The sequence below is a fragment of the Echinops telfairi genome, unplaced genomic scaffold, assembly GCF_000313985.2.
Source record: "Echinops telfairi isolate 266 unplaced genomic scaffold, ASM31398v2 ScPeMD7_70;HRSCAF=299, whole genome shotgun sequence".
Classification (NCBI taxonomy): Eukaryota; Metazoa; Chordata; class Mammalia; order Afrosoricida; family Tenrecidae; genus Echinops; species Echinops telfairi.
Genome location: NW_022103968.1, coordinates 39,673,584 through 39,687,849, shown reverse-complemented (window position 1 = coordinate 39,687,849; position 14,266 = coordinate 39,673,584). Strand labels below are relative to the sequence as shown.

Below are 14,266 nucleotides of genomic sequence, written 5' to 3'. Positions count from 1 at the left end.
TTATATAAAACTCTCTCTTATACATGAGTTTCTGTGGATTTGTTTCTCTAAAGTACCCAGACTAACACAAATACCAAAAACAGGGGGAGTGGATCGAAGGTAATGGGGGTGAGGAGGGGCATGGGAGAGGAGAAAATTGCAGCAGGGGATCCACGAGCCAATAACAACCAAACAGGGGTATAGAAAGTGATCTAAAAGTAATGGTGAGGAGAGGGGAGCCTTCTAGTTGTGTTTGATCAAGAGAATTGTATCTCAGAGAAATTATTGAGAGGTTATCAATGGGTAAACATGATAGTGAGGGAGAAGGAAAGAAAAAAAAGCAAAGAATAAGAAAGTAAAAGTATATATATCAGTATAAATATAGATATACATATATGTACATATATAAATATATAGATAGGTGTATTTGTCTATGTGTATTTATATATGTAAATACAACAAGGGAGCAGATGTACTTTGGGCCTCTTACCTCAGTACAAGAAAGTTTTGTTATAATAATGTGGCACTGTATGATACTCACCTTCCCTGACATGATTGCTAAAGACAAATGGGTACATAAGCAAATGTGGTGAAGAAAGCCGATGGTGTCTGGCTATTAAAAGATACAGTGTCTGTGGTCTTGAAGCCTTGAAGTTAAGCGAGTGGCCATTTAGCAGGGAGACAACAAAGTCCACATGAACGAAATACACCAGCCTGTGTGATCATGATGTCATGGGAACAAGTATCAGAAGTTCAAAAACAACCAACCAAATTGATGTGAAGGAGCTCAGGCAAAGTGGAGATCCAAAAGTCATATGCAAGACAATTGACAGTCCCTCACAGAAGGGCCACACAAAAGGGATGATACAGTATATCCAGGGTGCAGTATAGCACTGTTGAAACACAAAACTATCCTCTAGTTTTTTAATATTTCCTTCCCCTACTATTATGGCCTTAGTTTTACCTCCTTAATCCTATTAGACATGCATAGGTTCATTTGTGCAATCAAGATCGCTCACTGCATGAAATCCATGAGAAATAAACCCTTCAGAAATAATAATGGGAGTAATGATTTTCTGAGGGCACAGAAAGGAGGGGAGGGAAGGGGGATAAGGGGAAACTGATAGCAATGATGACTATGAACCCCACTCAGGGAGAATGAATAACAGAATGGTAGGTGATCATGCATAATCTAATTGAACTATGGCTTGTTATAATGTTTGTAAGAGCTGCCAATAAAATGGAAAATAGACAAATAACCAAACAAATAAATAAATAAAATTTAGGCTTAAAAAAATGAAAGTCATTTTATTGTAACAAAATTTGCTTTAATATTTTAAAATTTGCCCATGCATCTCTCCTTTATGTTGGTAAGTAAAAAAGTATTGTTAATAGGATACTTTATACATACACTATTTTAAAACAAAATATGTGTTATTACTCAGGAGATGGCTACGGACAAGTTCTCTCAGTAACACACTTGTCCTCTCAGTACTGCCCTTGTCTTTGTCTGGTTAAAGTGCCTTCAAAATCAAGCTCCAATCAAAATAGTGACTTCTGATAGTATCTTTGGGGCCAGTAAAATTCAAGGTGTAGAGGTTAGCTCACAGTTTATGGTAAATGTTTTTTGGGTTTCAATGGGGTAATCTTGATAGATTTTCTTTATTGGCACAAGAAAACTTTTCCTCTTGTAACTTGAAGTTACAAGAAAAGTGAAAACTGCATTGATGAGGAAAAAGTCAGGAAAGTTTGCCTGAAGAATTTCTTTTTTTTTCTGTCAAGTAAATTCACTCACTTATTTTTTGAAGGTGGCAAGGACTGCCCTATGAGCTGTCATTGTACAGCATTATCTCTTCCATCCTACAAATATGTCTTCCCAAGTTTTTGTTCCCAAAGCTCACAGAAATCTCAAAGGGATTTCTTTTAGTCCCATTATTTTAGTCTTTCTAGAATGCAGAGCTATTGTTTTAATGTTTTTATCTGTCACTTTGTGAGTATAGGAATTCCAGAAAGCAGCAAAATTTAGACAGAGTAATTTTATGTGGTATAAATTGAAGAAGCTGGAATTCTTCATGAAAGGGTCAGAGAAATGGAGACAGTGTTTTCTAAAGTATGTAGACCTAGATGGAGGATATGATGAAAAACAATAACTTCATCTCTTAATATTTTTAATAGTGTTTTCTATTAAAATGAAGCAAGACTATCCAACTTACCCTCTTGCTTTGATATTTTGTTTGTTTTGCAAAATTTTATTTTATTTTATAGTTTATTTGATGACGTTTTGTAACTCCTTTAATTCTTAATTTTTTATGTGTGCCTGACTTCACCCCATGTTCTTCCTCTCTGATTTAATGTGCATTTGGGCTTCAGAACCCATCTATAAGCATTTTTTTTCGGAGTGAAGTGACTTTTAAAAAGAGTTGTATACACATCATCACAATCAGTTCTAGTGCTCCCTCCCCCTCCTCCATTCATTATTTGCTCACCAATTCCCCTCAACTCTGCCCCACCATACCACCTTGCTTTGTGAAGATACTAGGGAGAAAGTAATTTTATTTATGGTTCTTCATTTATCACTTTATTTTCAATATTTTTATAAACATTGAAGAAATAATATATTTAAAATTATTTTCCCACATAGAACAAATATTGTGAAGACCTTTTAATGTTATTCCACCTCTTGTCTATCAGTTTAACTTACTGTGGCTTCTTGTGTGTTTCCATCATGCTGGAAACTATGTCACTGGTATTTCAAATCCCATCAGGGTCCTCCAAAGTGAGCAGCTTTCAGCAGAGCTTACAGACTAAGATACTCTGAAGAAGGACTCAACTACCCCTTTCACAGGAAGTTGTCCCTCAAATCCATGGATGTAGCTTGGAAGCATGGTCAGATATTGAAAGCATAAAGAATGGAAGCACGATATTGTTGGAGATAGTACCAGAGGATGGGCCCCTCAGGTCTGAGGGAACTTGAAATGTGCCTAAGGAGGAGCTGATTTTTCTGAGTGGAGTTGACCATGGTGATGAGAGCCTGGGAAAGCCTGTGGGGAGTGGAGCCTTTGAGACCTTCATTGGTTGATGGAGCATGACTCAAGGTTAAAGAGAAACAGCTGCAAAAAGCAGCTAATGATGGGAATTTGGTATGTGCAAAGTATTAATCTAGGAAAACTGGAAGCCACAAAAAATGAAGTGGAATGCATAACAATCAATATCCTAGGCATTAGTGAGCTGAAATGGACTGGTATTGACCATTTTGACTCAGAAAACCATATGGTTTACTATGCTGTGAATAACATAATCAAGAGGGATGGCATTGCATTCATGGTCAAAAAGAAATGTCAAGCTCTATCTTGAAGTACTATGCAGTGTGTGATAGGATTAAATCTAACCCCCTTCACAGAACTCTAATCTATACAGCTATTATTCAGATTTATGCACCAACCACAAAATAGTGATGAGGAAACCAAAGAAATAAACCAATGTTTTCCATCTCAAATTAACCAAATTTGGAATCAAGATGCAATGATAATCACTGGCGATTGAAATGCAAAACTGGAAAGAAAGAGGAAGGAAGAGTTGTTGGAAAATATGAACTGAGAAATAAAAAGCTGAGGGTTGCAAGATCGAATTTAGTAATACCAACCACTTGTTCACAACAAATGCCTTTTTTCTATAACAAAAAAGGCAATGATACACGTGGACTTCTCCAGGTGGAATGCACAAAAATCAAATTGACTCCATCTGTGGGGAGAGACCATGGAGAAGCCCCATATCAGCAACTGAAATCAGGCAAGGGGCTGACTGTGGAACAATCAATTGCTTATGTTTAAATGCAGGTTAAAGTTGAAGAAAATGAAAACAAGTCCATGAGAGCCAAACTATGATGTTGAAGGTGAATTTTGATTACATCTCAAGAACAGATTTGAAACACTGAACACTAATGACAGAATATTGACGAACTGTGGGAGGACATGGAGAACATCCTCATGAAAGCCAAAGGTCATTAAAAGACAGCAAAGAAAGATCAAAGTGGATATCAGAAGAGACACTAAGTTGCTCTTCATCATAGACGCGCTGCGACAAATGGAAGAAATGATGAAGACAAAGAGCTGAAGAGAAACTTTAAAAGGCCGATCAAGAAGACAACGTCAATTACAGTTGCAATGAACCATGCAAAGACCTAGTGTATTTTAAACTGAAAGAACTCAAGAAGAATTCAAGCCTTGAGGTGCAATCTTGAAAGATTCTATGGGCATTAGGTAAATGTGTTGCACAAGACCTCTTCAGAGTATTGAAAAGCAAGGATGTTACTTTGGGGGCTAAGGTGCGTCTGCTACAAGCCATGGTGCTTTCAATAGGCTCATATGCATTCAAACTTGGACATTGAATACGGAAGCCTGAAGAAGAATCCATGCATTTGAATTACGGTGCTGGTGAAGAATCCTGAAAGTACTATGGACTGCCAAAAGGACAGACCAATCTGTCTCGGAAAAAGTTCAGCCAGAGTCCTCCTTCAAGAAACATATGGCAGGACTTAGTCTCACATACTTTGGGCATGTTTCAGGAGAGACCAGGCCCTGGACAAGACGTCATGCTTGGTAGAGCAGAGGGGCAGTACAAGAGGAAGGTCCTCAAGGAGGTGGGTTGACACAGGCTGCAACAATGGGGTCAAGGACAGGAACAATGGTCACAATGGCAAAGGACTGGGCAGCGTTTCATTCTATTGTGCATAGGGTCGCCCCTAACAACAACAACATCCATGAGTGTTAGATATTCTTCCATTTATACAGATCTCCCTTGGTTTATTGTAAGTGTTCTGTAGCTTTCTTAGTGTAGGTTGTATTAGGCAGGGGTCTCTAGAGAAGCAAAATCAGGACTCTTATGATTACATATATATAAGGATACGTTTAATTAGCAAAAAGGAATATAACAACAACTTAGTCTGCTGTTGTTTGTGGACAAAAACCTTTCACCCAAATATCCTGTGGCTTTTACATGTTAATGAAATGTATGTGGGAAATGAAGAGTGTGTGATTGTGAAACAATCAAAAGTGAGTCTGAAAGTAAAAGAGGTGAGGGTTTGAGTCCAGAAAGCCAGAGTCAGAACGGACACAACGGCAGCTAGTTTGTTCGGTTACATTCTGTTCTAGGATGAATCATCAGTCCCAGGACTATAGAAATTGTTATTTATCTCTCTTTAACGTTTTTCTCCTTATACCTATTCCAATATTCAAGTTTTATCTCTCCACAGATCTGGTCCATCTCCTTTTCTAGTTATATCACATATTTAGATTTATAAGGAACATGTGGCGTATGAGAATATTTGTGTAAAACTGATTGTGCAAAGTCAAAATTATCTTATGTCATAATCCTCTGTGGATTTTATGATATAATCAGATGCTGAAGCAGCTATTCTTGCTTCTGAGAAGGATCTGGCTGTACAATGAACCAGACAGCCTTGTTCACTCTTCTGGCAGTTGATGATATAGTCTCTATTCTTCTCCAACACCACCATTCAAAGGCTTCAATTCTTCTTTGGTCCTTATTCATTGTCTAACTTCTACCTGAGGAGATTTATGATACCATGGTTTAGGTTAGGTTCATCTTAGTAATAAAATATATATATATATATCATTTTTAACACTTTAATGCAGGGCTAGGAAACTTTTTTTTGGTAAAAAGCCATTTGGATACTTATCATTAGATGCCATACTGGTCAAATATTTGATTAACTCGCCCCTAAAGTGATGGCTGGAACTGCTCTTCTTTGGTGAGGTGGAGAATGTTAACAAGCACTCATGATTGCACAGGCCCCCAACCCAGGCTTTTCTCACCCCTGCTTTCAAGGGGTCTTTTGCAGCAGATTTGCTTAATATAATTCATTTTTTCAGTTCTTTCAAAAAAGTTTTTGTTCTTTGATTGAAGGAATGCTGAGTACTGAATGGATAGTGAGAAATAACAGAGAAATAACAACAGTATTAGCAAAATACAAAATCAATACAATATGCCAAGTTTACCTTCATTTTTATTAAGAAAAATTTTAACATTTTATTATGTAAATTATTTATACCTTTTATAAGTATTAAATATTCCATGTGAAATTTGTAATAGCCATATCAAAGCAGAATAGAAAGGGTTTTTTTTCCTTTTTGGTCCCAAAAGAAACCAATTGTACAATACCGTTGATGTGATTGAAGTATCTATATGATATCTGTATTAACTCCTAATAAAATGAAAAAAAGAGAGAAGATTTTATCAGAGAAAAACATCAAATTGTAAAGTTACGGTTCCTCTATGTTTCCTCCATCTAGGTCTATCACCTCATTTTTTTGTTTTTATTGTGAATTAGGTGAAGATTTATAGAATAGACACCCGGTCTTACTGCCTTCAACAACTCATGCACATTTTCTTTCAATTCATCCATTGCACTCCCTCAATGTACACTCATTTGTTTTGCTTTCTCTATATCTTTCCTACTTGGATTCTTGTGGCTTTCCTAACCCTCCGAACTTTGTCATTGGTTAAATAATGTCTTTTTGATCTCATATGGTTGATTGCTCTCACGAGGGGTGAATTCTCTTCCAGATTTAGTCTCAAGGGTACCAGTTGTCTCTCTCCAACTAGTAAATCTAGTCTCTCTTGAAACATTTGCTTTCTTGACTGCCGCTCCCATGGATATTTATTGTGGATCCAAGTAAAATGAAATCCTTGGCAACTCCAACTGAGTTAGTTAAAGTTTATTGTCCCAACCTGGCCAATAAACGCGTGTTTATTGAAGGGCAGAGAAATAAATGGCTTGGTGAGCCTCGCTTTTCTAGTTCTCAGGTCTCTTGTTTTGTGATGGTCAGACCAAGGTGCAATTGCCTTAGCCAGTTCTCTGCTTCAGCTTGCAAAGGCTCACTTCCTGCAAGATGTCCCTGAGGAAAAGCCACATGGACCTGTCCCGATGCAGCCCTGGGTGCTGGAGCAGCCGTGTGGAGACCCCTGCCAGCGCTGAGATGCTTACATGTTTACAGATTCAGCTTTCCTCATGCAGTTGGCATCATTGTATGTGTTTTGTAAAATGGAGGAGGACTTTGTGGATTGGTGTTGGACATATGGGTTAATGTTGGACTTGTGGGCTTGGGCAGCACTGGGTTGGGATGTTTTCTTGATGTGCACTTACCCTTTATATAAAACTCTCTCTTATACATATGAGTTTCTGTGGATTTGTTTCTCTGAAGTACCCAGACTAACACACCAATGTTGTCTTCACTTATCATGATGTTGATTATAGATGTAATTGTGAGGACTTCTGCTTTAAGTTGAGATGTACTCAATATTGAAGGCTGTAGTCTTTGATTTTTATCAGTTAGTGCTTCAAGTACTCTTCCCTTTTAGCAAGCAAGCTGGTATCAACTACATCTCACAGGTTGTTAATGAGTCTTTCTTCAAGCTTGATAGTCCATCCTTCTTCATGTGGTCCAGCTTCTCAGATACGTGCTCAGCGTATAGATGGAATTGTATGGTAAAAGGATACCATAGTTTCTCACACTGTATTTGATTTCAAACCACAGTATCCCTTCAGTTTATTTGAATGATTGCCTCTTAATCTGTGTTCAGGTTCCACTAGAGGTTATTCACAATTTGCTATGGTCCACAATGTTGCGTGCCTTTGTATAGTCAATAAAACATAGGTAACCCTCTTGATATTGTCTGTCTTCAGCAAAGATGCATATGAAATCAGGAATGCTAACCCTCATTCTGTGTCCGCTTCTGAAATGGGATCATATGGATGCGAATTCCCTGTTGATGTACTGTTGAATCATTTTTAATTATCTTCAATGAGTTATTAAGTAATATTTACTGATAGTAAATTCAAGAATATTATAATAAAAAATAACTTAATGTGTATTAAATGTCTACAATATGCCTGGCAGTGCCCCCACGTGTTTTCAAGTGGTTATTAACAGTTTAATATTCAATTAATAAAAAAAAATGGGCATTGATATTACCATCTTATTATTAATGAGGAAATAGAAGCAAAGGAAATATTAGTGGAAACATAGTTTCCCAGGGTCAATGCATTAAGGCAATGACAGACTAAAGCTAAAATTCAAGGAGCTAGATTTAGATCTCATGCTCTTAACCTATGCCATGGTTGAGATTTTTTAAATAAATTATTATTTTAAAATTTTTGTATAGCTTTATTAAAATATTTAAATTAATTTCTAATAATTTACATCCTGCAAGGAAATAGAAAATGTGGAAGCTTTTAATAGTAATGTTTTTGGCTCATGGATTTGGGATGACATTTAATTTTACCAAATATGTTAAGCTTGCAAATCCTGAGTCCTGGATGAATACTGTAAGTTATTATCTTTTTAATGCATAACTAATTGCTTTTGAGACGAGAAAACAAACCCCTATTTCTTTTCATGTAATAGTCACTTGAGCAAAATACTAAAACAAATGTGTTAGACATTATTTTCAAAAGTAAAACATCAATAATTTTTCTTTTCTCTCCACAGTCAGATAATTTCCTACTGGGGCTACCCAAATGGAGACTATCAAGTTGTAACTGAGGATGGCTTCATCTTGGGAGTCAACAGATCCTCATGGAAAAATAAACCCTAATGATACAAGTAGTTGTCATAAAAAATGTGACTTGATCTGAAGAGATTGTCTTCTCCAAAGGGGAAAAAAATCCAACAGTTTTTTCAGATGGAATATTCCAACTTGTTATTGTGAAAAGTGGACGAGTGTATTATCTAGAAAGCAAGAAACTTGGGGTACAGTTAAATATGTCATGATTCAATCAGACAGATTTAAGCAAATCAGTATCTCGGAACTTCGAGGTACTTTTAAGATTTTTTAATTAATTGGTAACCTCTATCTTTGCATCAGCAATGTGTTTAAAGCCACTGAATTGATCTTTTGTCTCTAAACATTTTATTAAAGATTGGATTTTTAAAGAGCTTTAACAAATCTATGATTATTTGTGAAAACAAAAACACTAAATTTCTTGCAATTGTTGCTTTGAGTATATCATTGAAACCACCTATGCACTTTTAAAATATCCTTTAAAGTTAGCACCAAACAAAGGAATTCCTGGGGGGTTACTTCTGTTTCAAGCAGGGATCCCCTCTTGTAGACATGGTTGTTAATACTGAGGCTACTTTCAAAATGTATATGTTGTATTTAAGGAGCACTGGGAGATCAGAAGCAAGATGAGCCTGTCTATTCCTGTAAAGAGAGAGAGTCTTGGAATCCCACAGGAGCAGTTCTACTCTGCTCTACAGGGTCAGCACACGTCAGAATTGACTTGATGGCAGTGGGTTTGGTTTGGTTTGGCTTGTTAGAGCAGTGGGTTAATTGTTGGCTTGCTAACCAAAGAGTTGGTGGTTCAAACCCACCAGTCACTCATTGGAGATTGATGTGCCAGTTTGTTTTCATAAAAAGTCTTCACCTTGGGGACCACGTGCAGCTGCCCTACTCTGTCCTGTAGGGGCTCTATGAGTAGGAATGAACTTCTCAGCAGTAGGAATTTTGTATATTGTATTGGAAGTTACTTACCAAAACCCAAAAAGAGCTATCATTCCATTAATTGCTGATTCCATTGCATATGGTAAATAAACCATTCTGAATTGGTTGTTTTGTTTTCAATGTGTGAGAAAATAGGACCACACATTTTCTAGAAGAAATGTTGCAAAGATACTGTATTAACATTGCTTCCTGTTAGCATTTCAGCTCCATGGCCAGCTGTGCTTCTACAGCATGGCTTTCTTGACTCTTCCAGTGTTTGGGTTTCCAACTTGCCTAATAACAGACTGGCCCTCACCCTGGTAGACTCTGGTTATGATGCGTGGCTGGGCAACAACAGGAGGAACACATTTTCCAGAAAGCATGTATACTTATCACCAGAATCAAAAGAATTCTGGGCCTTCAGGTAAAATGAGTGGAATATTATTTTATTTGGTTTTGCAAATCAATTTTAGAATAAGAGATATTTGAACCATGAAAATGTTACTAAGATGGAGTAAAATGCCTTGATTTAATATACAAATAATTTAGGCTGCTATTGTGGTCGAAAAGGTCCTTGAGTCATGTGACACCAGGCATGACTAAAATGCTATGTTTTTTGTCATCTCTGTGATGGCTGTTGAGATCTATAACATTTTCATACATAGATCACCAGACCTTTCTTCCTAGTCTGACTTAGACTAGAAATTTTGTTGAAACCTGCCCAGCATCACAACAACAGGACTCCACTGACAGACTTGTGGTGATTGCATTTAATGTCCATTAACAGGAAATTAAACTTACATCTCCCACAGGGAATATGAGAATTCTATCAATTAGTCACTGAAGTTTTCAAAAACATCGACTAAAGAAAATAATACTCCATTATAACTTCATTATTGCATTGAAACAGAAATTTAATATTATGAGATTAATCTAAAGTTTGTGCTTGTTTAGGGTTGGATAAGTAGTATAGTTACATAGCATTTCAAATCATTAAATTATAACATGAAGCCCACATGGACTCACTTTGCTTTAAATTCTTACAGCTTTGATGAAATGGCCAAATATGACTTACCAGCTTTAATCAACTTCATTATAAGGAAGACGGGGCAAGAACAGATACATTATGTAGGACATTCTCAAGGCATTACAGTCGGTATGTTTAAACTAACTCACGTCTTGTAAGAGAAAGGCTCTTCTTTGAAGGTTCTTTCTCTGCTCAACAAGCAGGAAGCCAAGCTTATTTTGCAAATTCTTGCAAGGGGAGATATGAAATGGTTTATTGGATAGACATGCATCCTGCAAGAGAAGATATAAAGGGGCCTAAGGCAATATAGGCCATGTTTCACCAAACAAGGGAAAAAGGAGAGATTTCTAAAGGAGTTTAGGCAGGAAGGACATTATGTTAATCTGTGAAAAGAGGCCAAGAATTAAGTTCAAATGGGTGAAGATATATGAATGGGTGCTAATGCATCAGATGCTCAAAATGAAGATTGTGGCTAAGGCTGCTGGGAGGAGTATCATCATTTATTAAGGGATGGTGCACATGCACCGGGTAGCAAGTTCCTTGGGTTTGGGTGCTCTGCACAAATGTGTTTTGTTGTTGGGTTCAAATTGAGCTCACAGCTATCTGGTCTATTCTTGCTTTTGGGTTAGGTGTGAACTGGCCAAATGCTGAATGCAGGAAGTGCAACTTAACATATTCTTCTTCTTTTTTAATCATTTTATTGGGGACTCGTACAACTCGTATCATAATCCATCCATTCATCCATTGTGTCAAGCACATTCATACATTTGTTACCCTCATCATTCTCAAAACATTTACTTTCTACTTGAGCCCTTGGTGTCAGCTCCTCAGTTTTCCCTCCGCATTAACCCTTGATAATTTAGAAATTATTATTATTTTGTCATGTCTTACACTGTCTGATGTCTACCTTCACCCAATTTTCTGTTGTTCATCCCCCAGGAAGGAGGTTATATGTAGATCCTTGTAATCAATTTCCCCTTTCTACCCCACCTTCCCTCCCCGACCTGGTATCGCCACTCTCACCACTGGTCCTGAAGGGATCATCTGTCCTGATTTCCCTATGTTTCCAATTTCTATCTGTACCAGTGTACATCCTCTGGTCTAGCCAGATTTGAAAGGTAGAATTGGGATCATGATAGTGGACGGGAGGAAGCATTTAAGAACTAGAGGAAAGTTGTATGTTTCATCGTTGCTACACTGCACCCTGACTGGCTGGCCTCCCCATGACCCTTCTGTATCAGGATGTCCTGTTGCCTACAGATGGGCTTTGGGTCCCCACTCTGCACTCCACCCTCATTCTCATTCACAGTGATATGATTGTTTGTTCTTTGATGCCTGATACATGATCCCTTTGACACCTCGTGATCACACAGCCTGGTGTGCTTATTTCATCTGGGTTTTGTTGCTCTGTATGTACCTCTTTGCTCATTAATGTGAAAATTTATATTGTTACTTTTATTGTGGTAAAAGGGTACTTTGTTAACATAGCTTCTATTTTATTTCAGCATTTATAGCATTTTCTGAACATCCTGATTTGGCTCAACAAATCAAAAATATTTTTGCATTATCTCAAGTCTTCTGCTTGGGAAACACAACAGGTCTTACAAAAACACTCCTAAGCTTTCCCCCAATATTTTACAAGGTATGCATGCAATGTACTCACTCACTGTTGAGTTCAGATGTTTTGCTATGTTTCTACCTCTTTTCAACTGTCTGCAAGTACAAAATGCTAGCTCGGTTTATACAACAAAAAGATGCAATAGAAAGTACAGCCAATCTGAAGCAGGAGATCTGGGTTGCAACCCCAATTTTGTAGGTAAATAGTCACTAATCTGTGAACAAGTCACCAAGCCAATTCTAGCTTCCGTTTCTTCTGGATAAAAAAAGAGTTTTATTCAAATCGGTCTACCTATAAAATGTTCTATTCTTACAAGCAAGAATTGATATGATTTCTCCCTTTCAAAACATTCCTTTATTAGAATGTAAAACGATAGCAGAAACGTATCTAAAAGTAAAACATTCCATACACTCTCATTTCTCTTATTATACAGGCAATCCACAGATTACAAACTAGATCTGTTCCTGTGAATTTCAGTATTTAAGAAAAAAATGTAGGTGAGTCAGACCAAGGGCTTATATCTCTTAGTTAGTCCTAGGGAAAGACATTGAAATTTTTCAATGATTTAAAAGCTGGACATGTGATAAAAGAAGGTGATTGTGATGAAGAATGTGTTACCACTGGGGGGGATAGCGGGACTTCGTTTCTCATGCTTTGTACGCGTTGTCAAGACAAACGTGTTTCTAGATATCATGCTTGGTAAAGTAGAGGGTCAAAGAAAAAGAAGATCATCAAGAAGATGGCTGAAACAATGAGCTCAAACAAAATTCTGAGGACGTCACAGGACCAAGCAGTGTTTCATCCGCTGTACATAGGGATGCTATTCGTCTGAACTGACTTGATGGCTTTTAACAACATAAAATATGCTGATTCAGTTATTCAAAGTGAAGGCAAATTTACAACACGAAAAGGCAAGTAGGAGTTGTCTTTGTCCATAAATCTGAAGCCCAACATTTGCTACTAACCCACGTATTGCCAGTACTATAAAAGAGGTGTTTTAATTGGGGATCAATAGAACATTACAGTTGTGGCTTTTACTAGGCACTCTACAGTCATTTCTGACTTATAATAACCCTATATGCAACAGAATTAAACATTGCCTGCCCCTGCACCATCCTCACAATGATTCTTATGTTTGAGCCCATCTATGTAGCCGCTGAGGCAATCCATCTTGTTGAACAGCTAGTCTCTCCTGAGAACATGTCCAAAGTATATGTGCTGTCATCCTTGCCTCTAAGGAGCATTCTGACTGGACATCTTCCTAGACAGGTGTTGGTTCTTTTGGCAGTTGGGGGTACTTTAATGTTCTTTACCAGCACCATGATTCAGATGCATGAATTCTTCTTTTGCCTTCCATATTCAAAGTCCAATTTCACATGCATATGAAGCCATTGAAAATCCCATGGCTTTTATCAGGCATACCTCAGTCCTCAAAATAACATCCTTGCTTTTTAACACTTTAAAGAGGTCTTGTGTAGCAGATTTACCCAATGCAACATGCCATTTGATCTCTTGCCTGCTGCTTCCATGAGCATTGATTGTGGATCCAAGCAAGATGAAATCCTTGACAATGTCCATCTTTTATCTATTTATCATGATGTTACTTATTGGTCCAGTTTTGAGGATTTTGGTCTTCCTTATATTGAATTGTAATTCATACTGAAGGCTACAATCCTTGATCTTCATCAGCAAGTTCTTTAAATCTTCCTCCTTTTCAGTAAGAAAGGCTGTGTCACTTGCATATCTCAGGTTTTTAATAAGCCTTCCTCCAATCCTAAAGCCATGTCTTATTCATATAAACCAGCTTCCCTAGCTATTTGTGCAGCACACAGATTGAATCAATATGATATGATGATGCAACTCTGATGTGCACCTTTCCTGATTGTAAACCATGCAGTATTCCTTTATTCTGTGCACACAACTGCTTCTTGATCTATGTACAAGTTCCACATGAGCACAATGTAATGTTTTGTAATTCTCATTTTTCTCAAGGCTATCTGTAGTTTATTATGGTCCACTCAATTAGTCAATAAAACATAAGTAAACTTTTTCCTCTATTTCCATTGATTCTCCTCCTGTCCCACTATCATGCTCAGTCCCCACCAGGATTTCAGCACTTCCTCTTTGTTACGTTCCCC

At 37.4% G+C, this 14,266-nt stretch overlaps 1 protein-coding gene across 1 annotated transcript in view; it reads left to right on the top strand.

Annotated features, from left to right (window-relative positions):
• LOC101642542 (lipase member K-like) overlaps positions 1-14,266 on the top strand; it is a 47,426-nt gene that overhangs the window by 28,833 nt on the left and 4,327 nt on the right. The window contains exons 4-6 of the mRNA XM_013004217.1: positions 9,709-9,907; positions 10,530-10,639; positions 12,016-12,152. Coding sequence (XP_012859671.1) covers positions 9,709-9,907; positions 10,530-10,639; positions 12,016-12,152 — 446 coding nt within the window. The remainder of the gene's footprint in view (positions 1-9,708; positions 9,908-10,529; positions 10,640-12,015; positions 12,153-14,266) is intronic.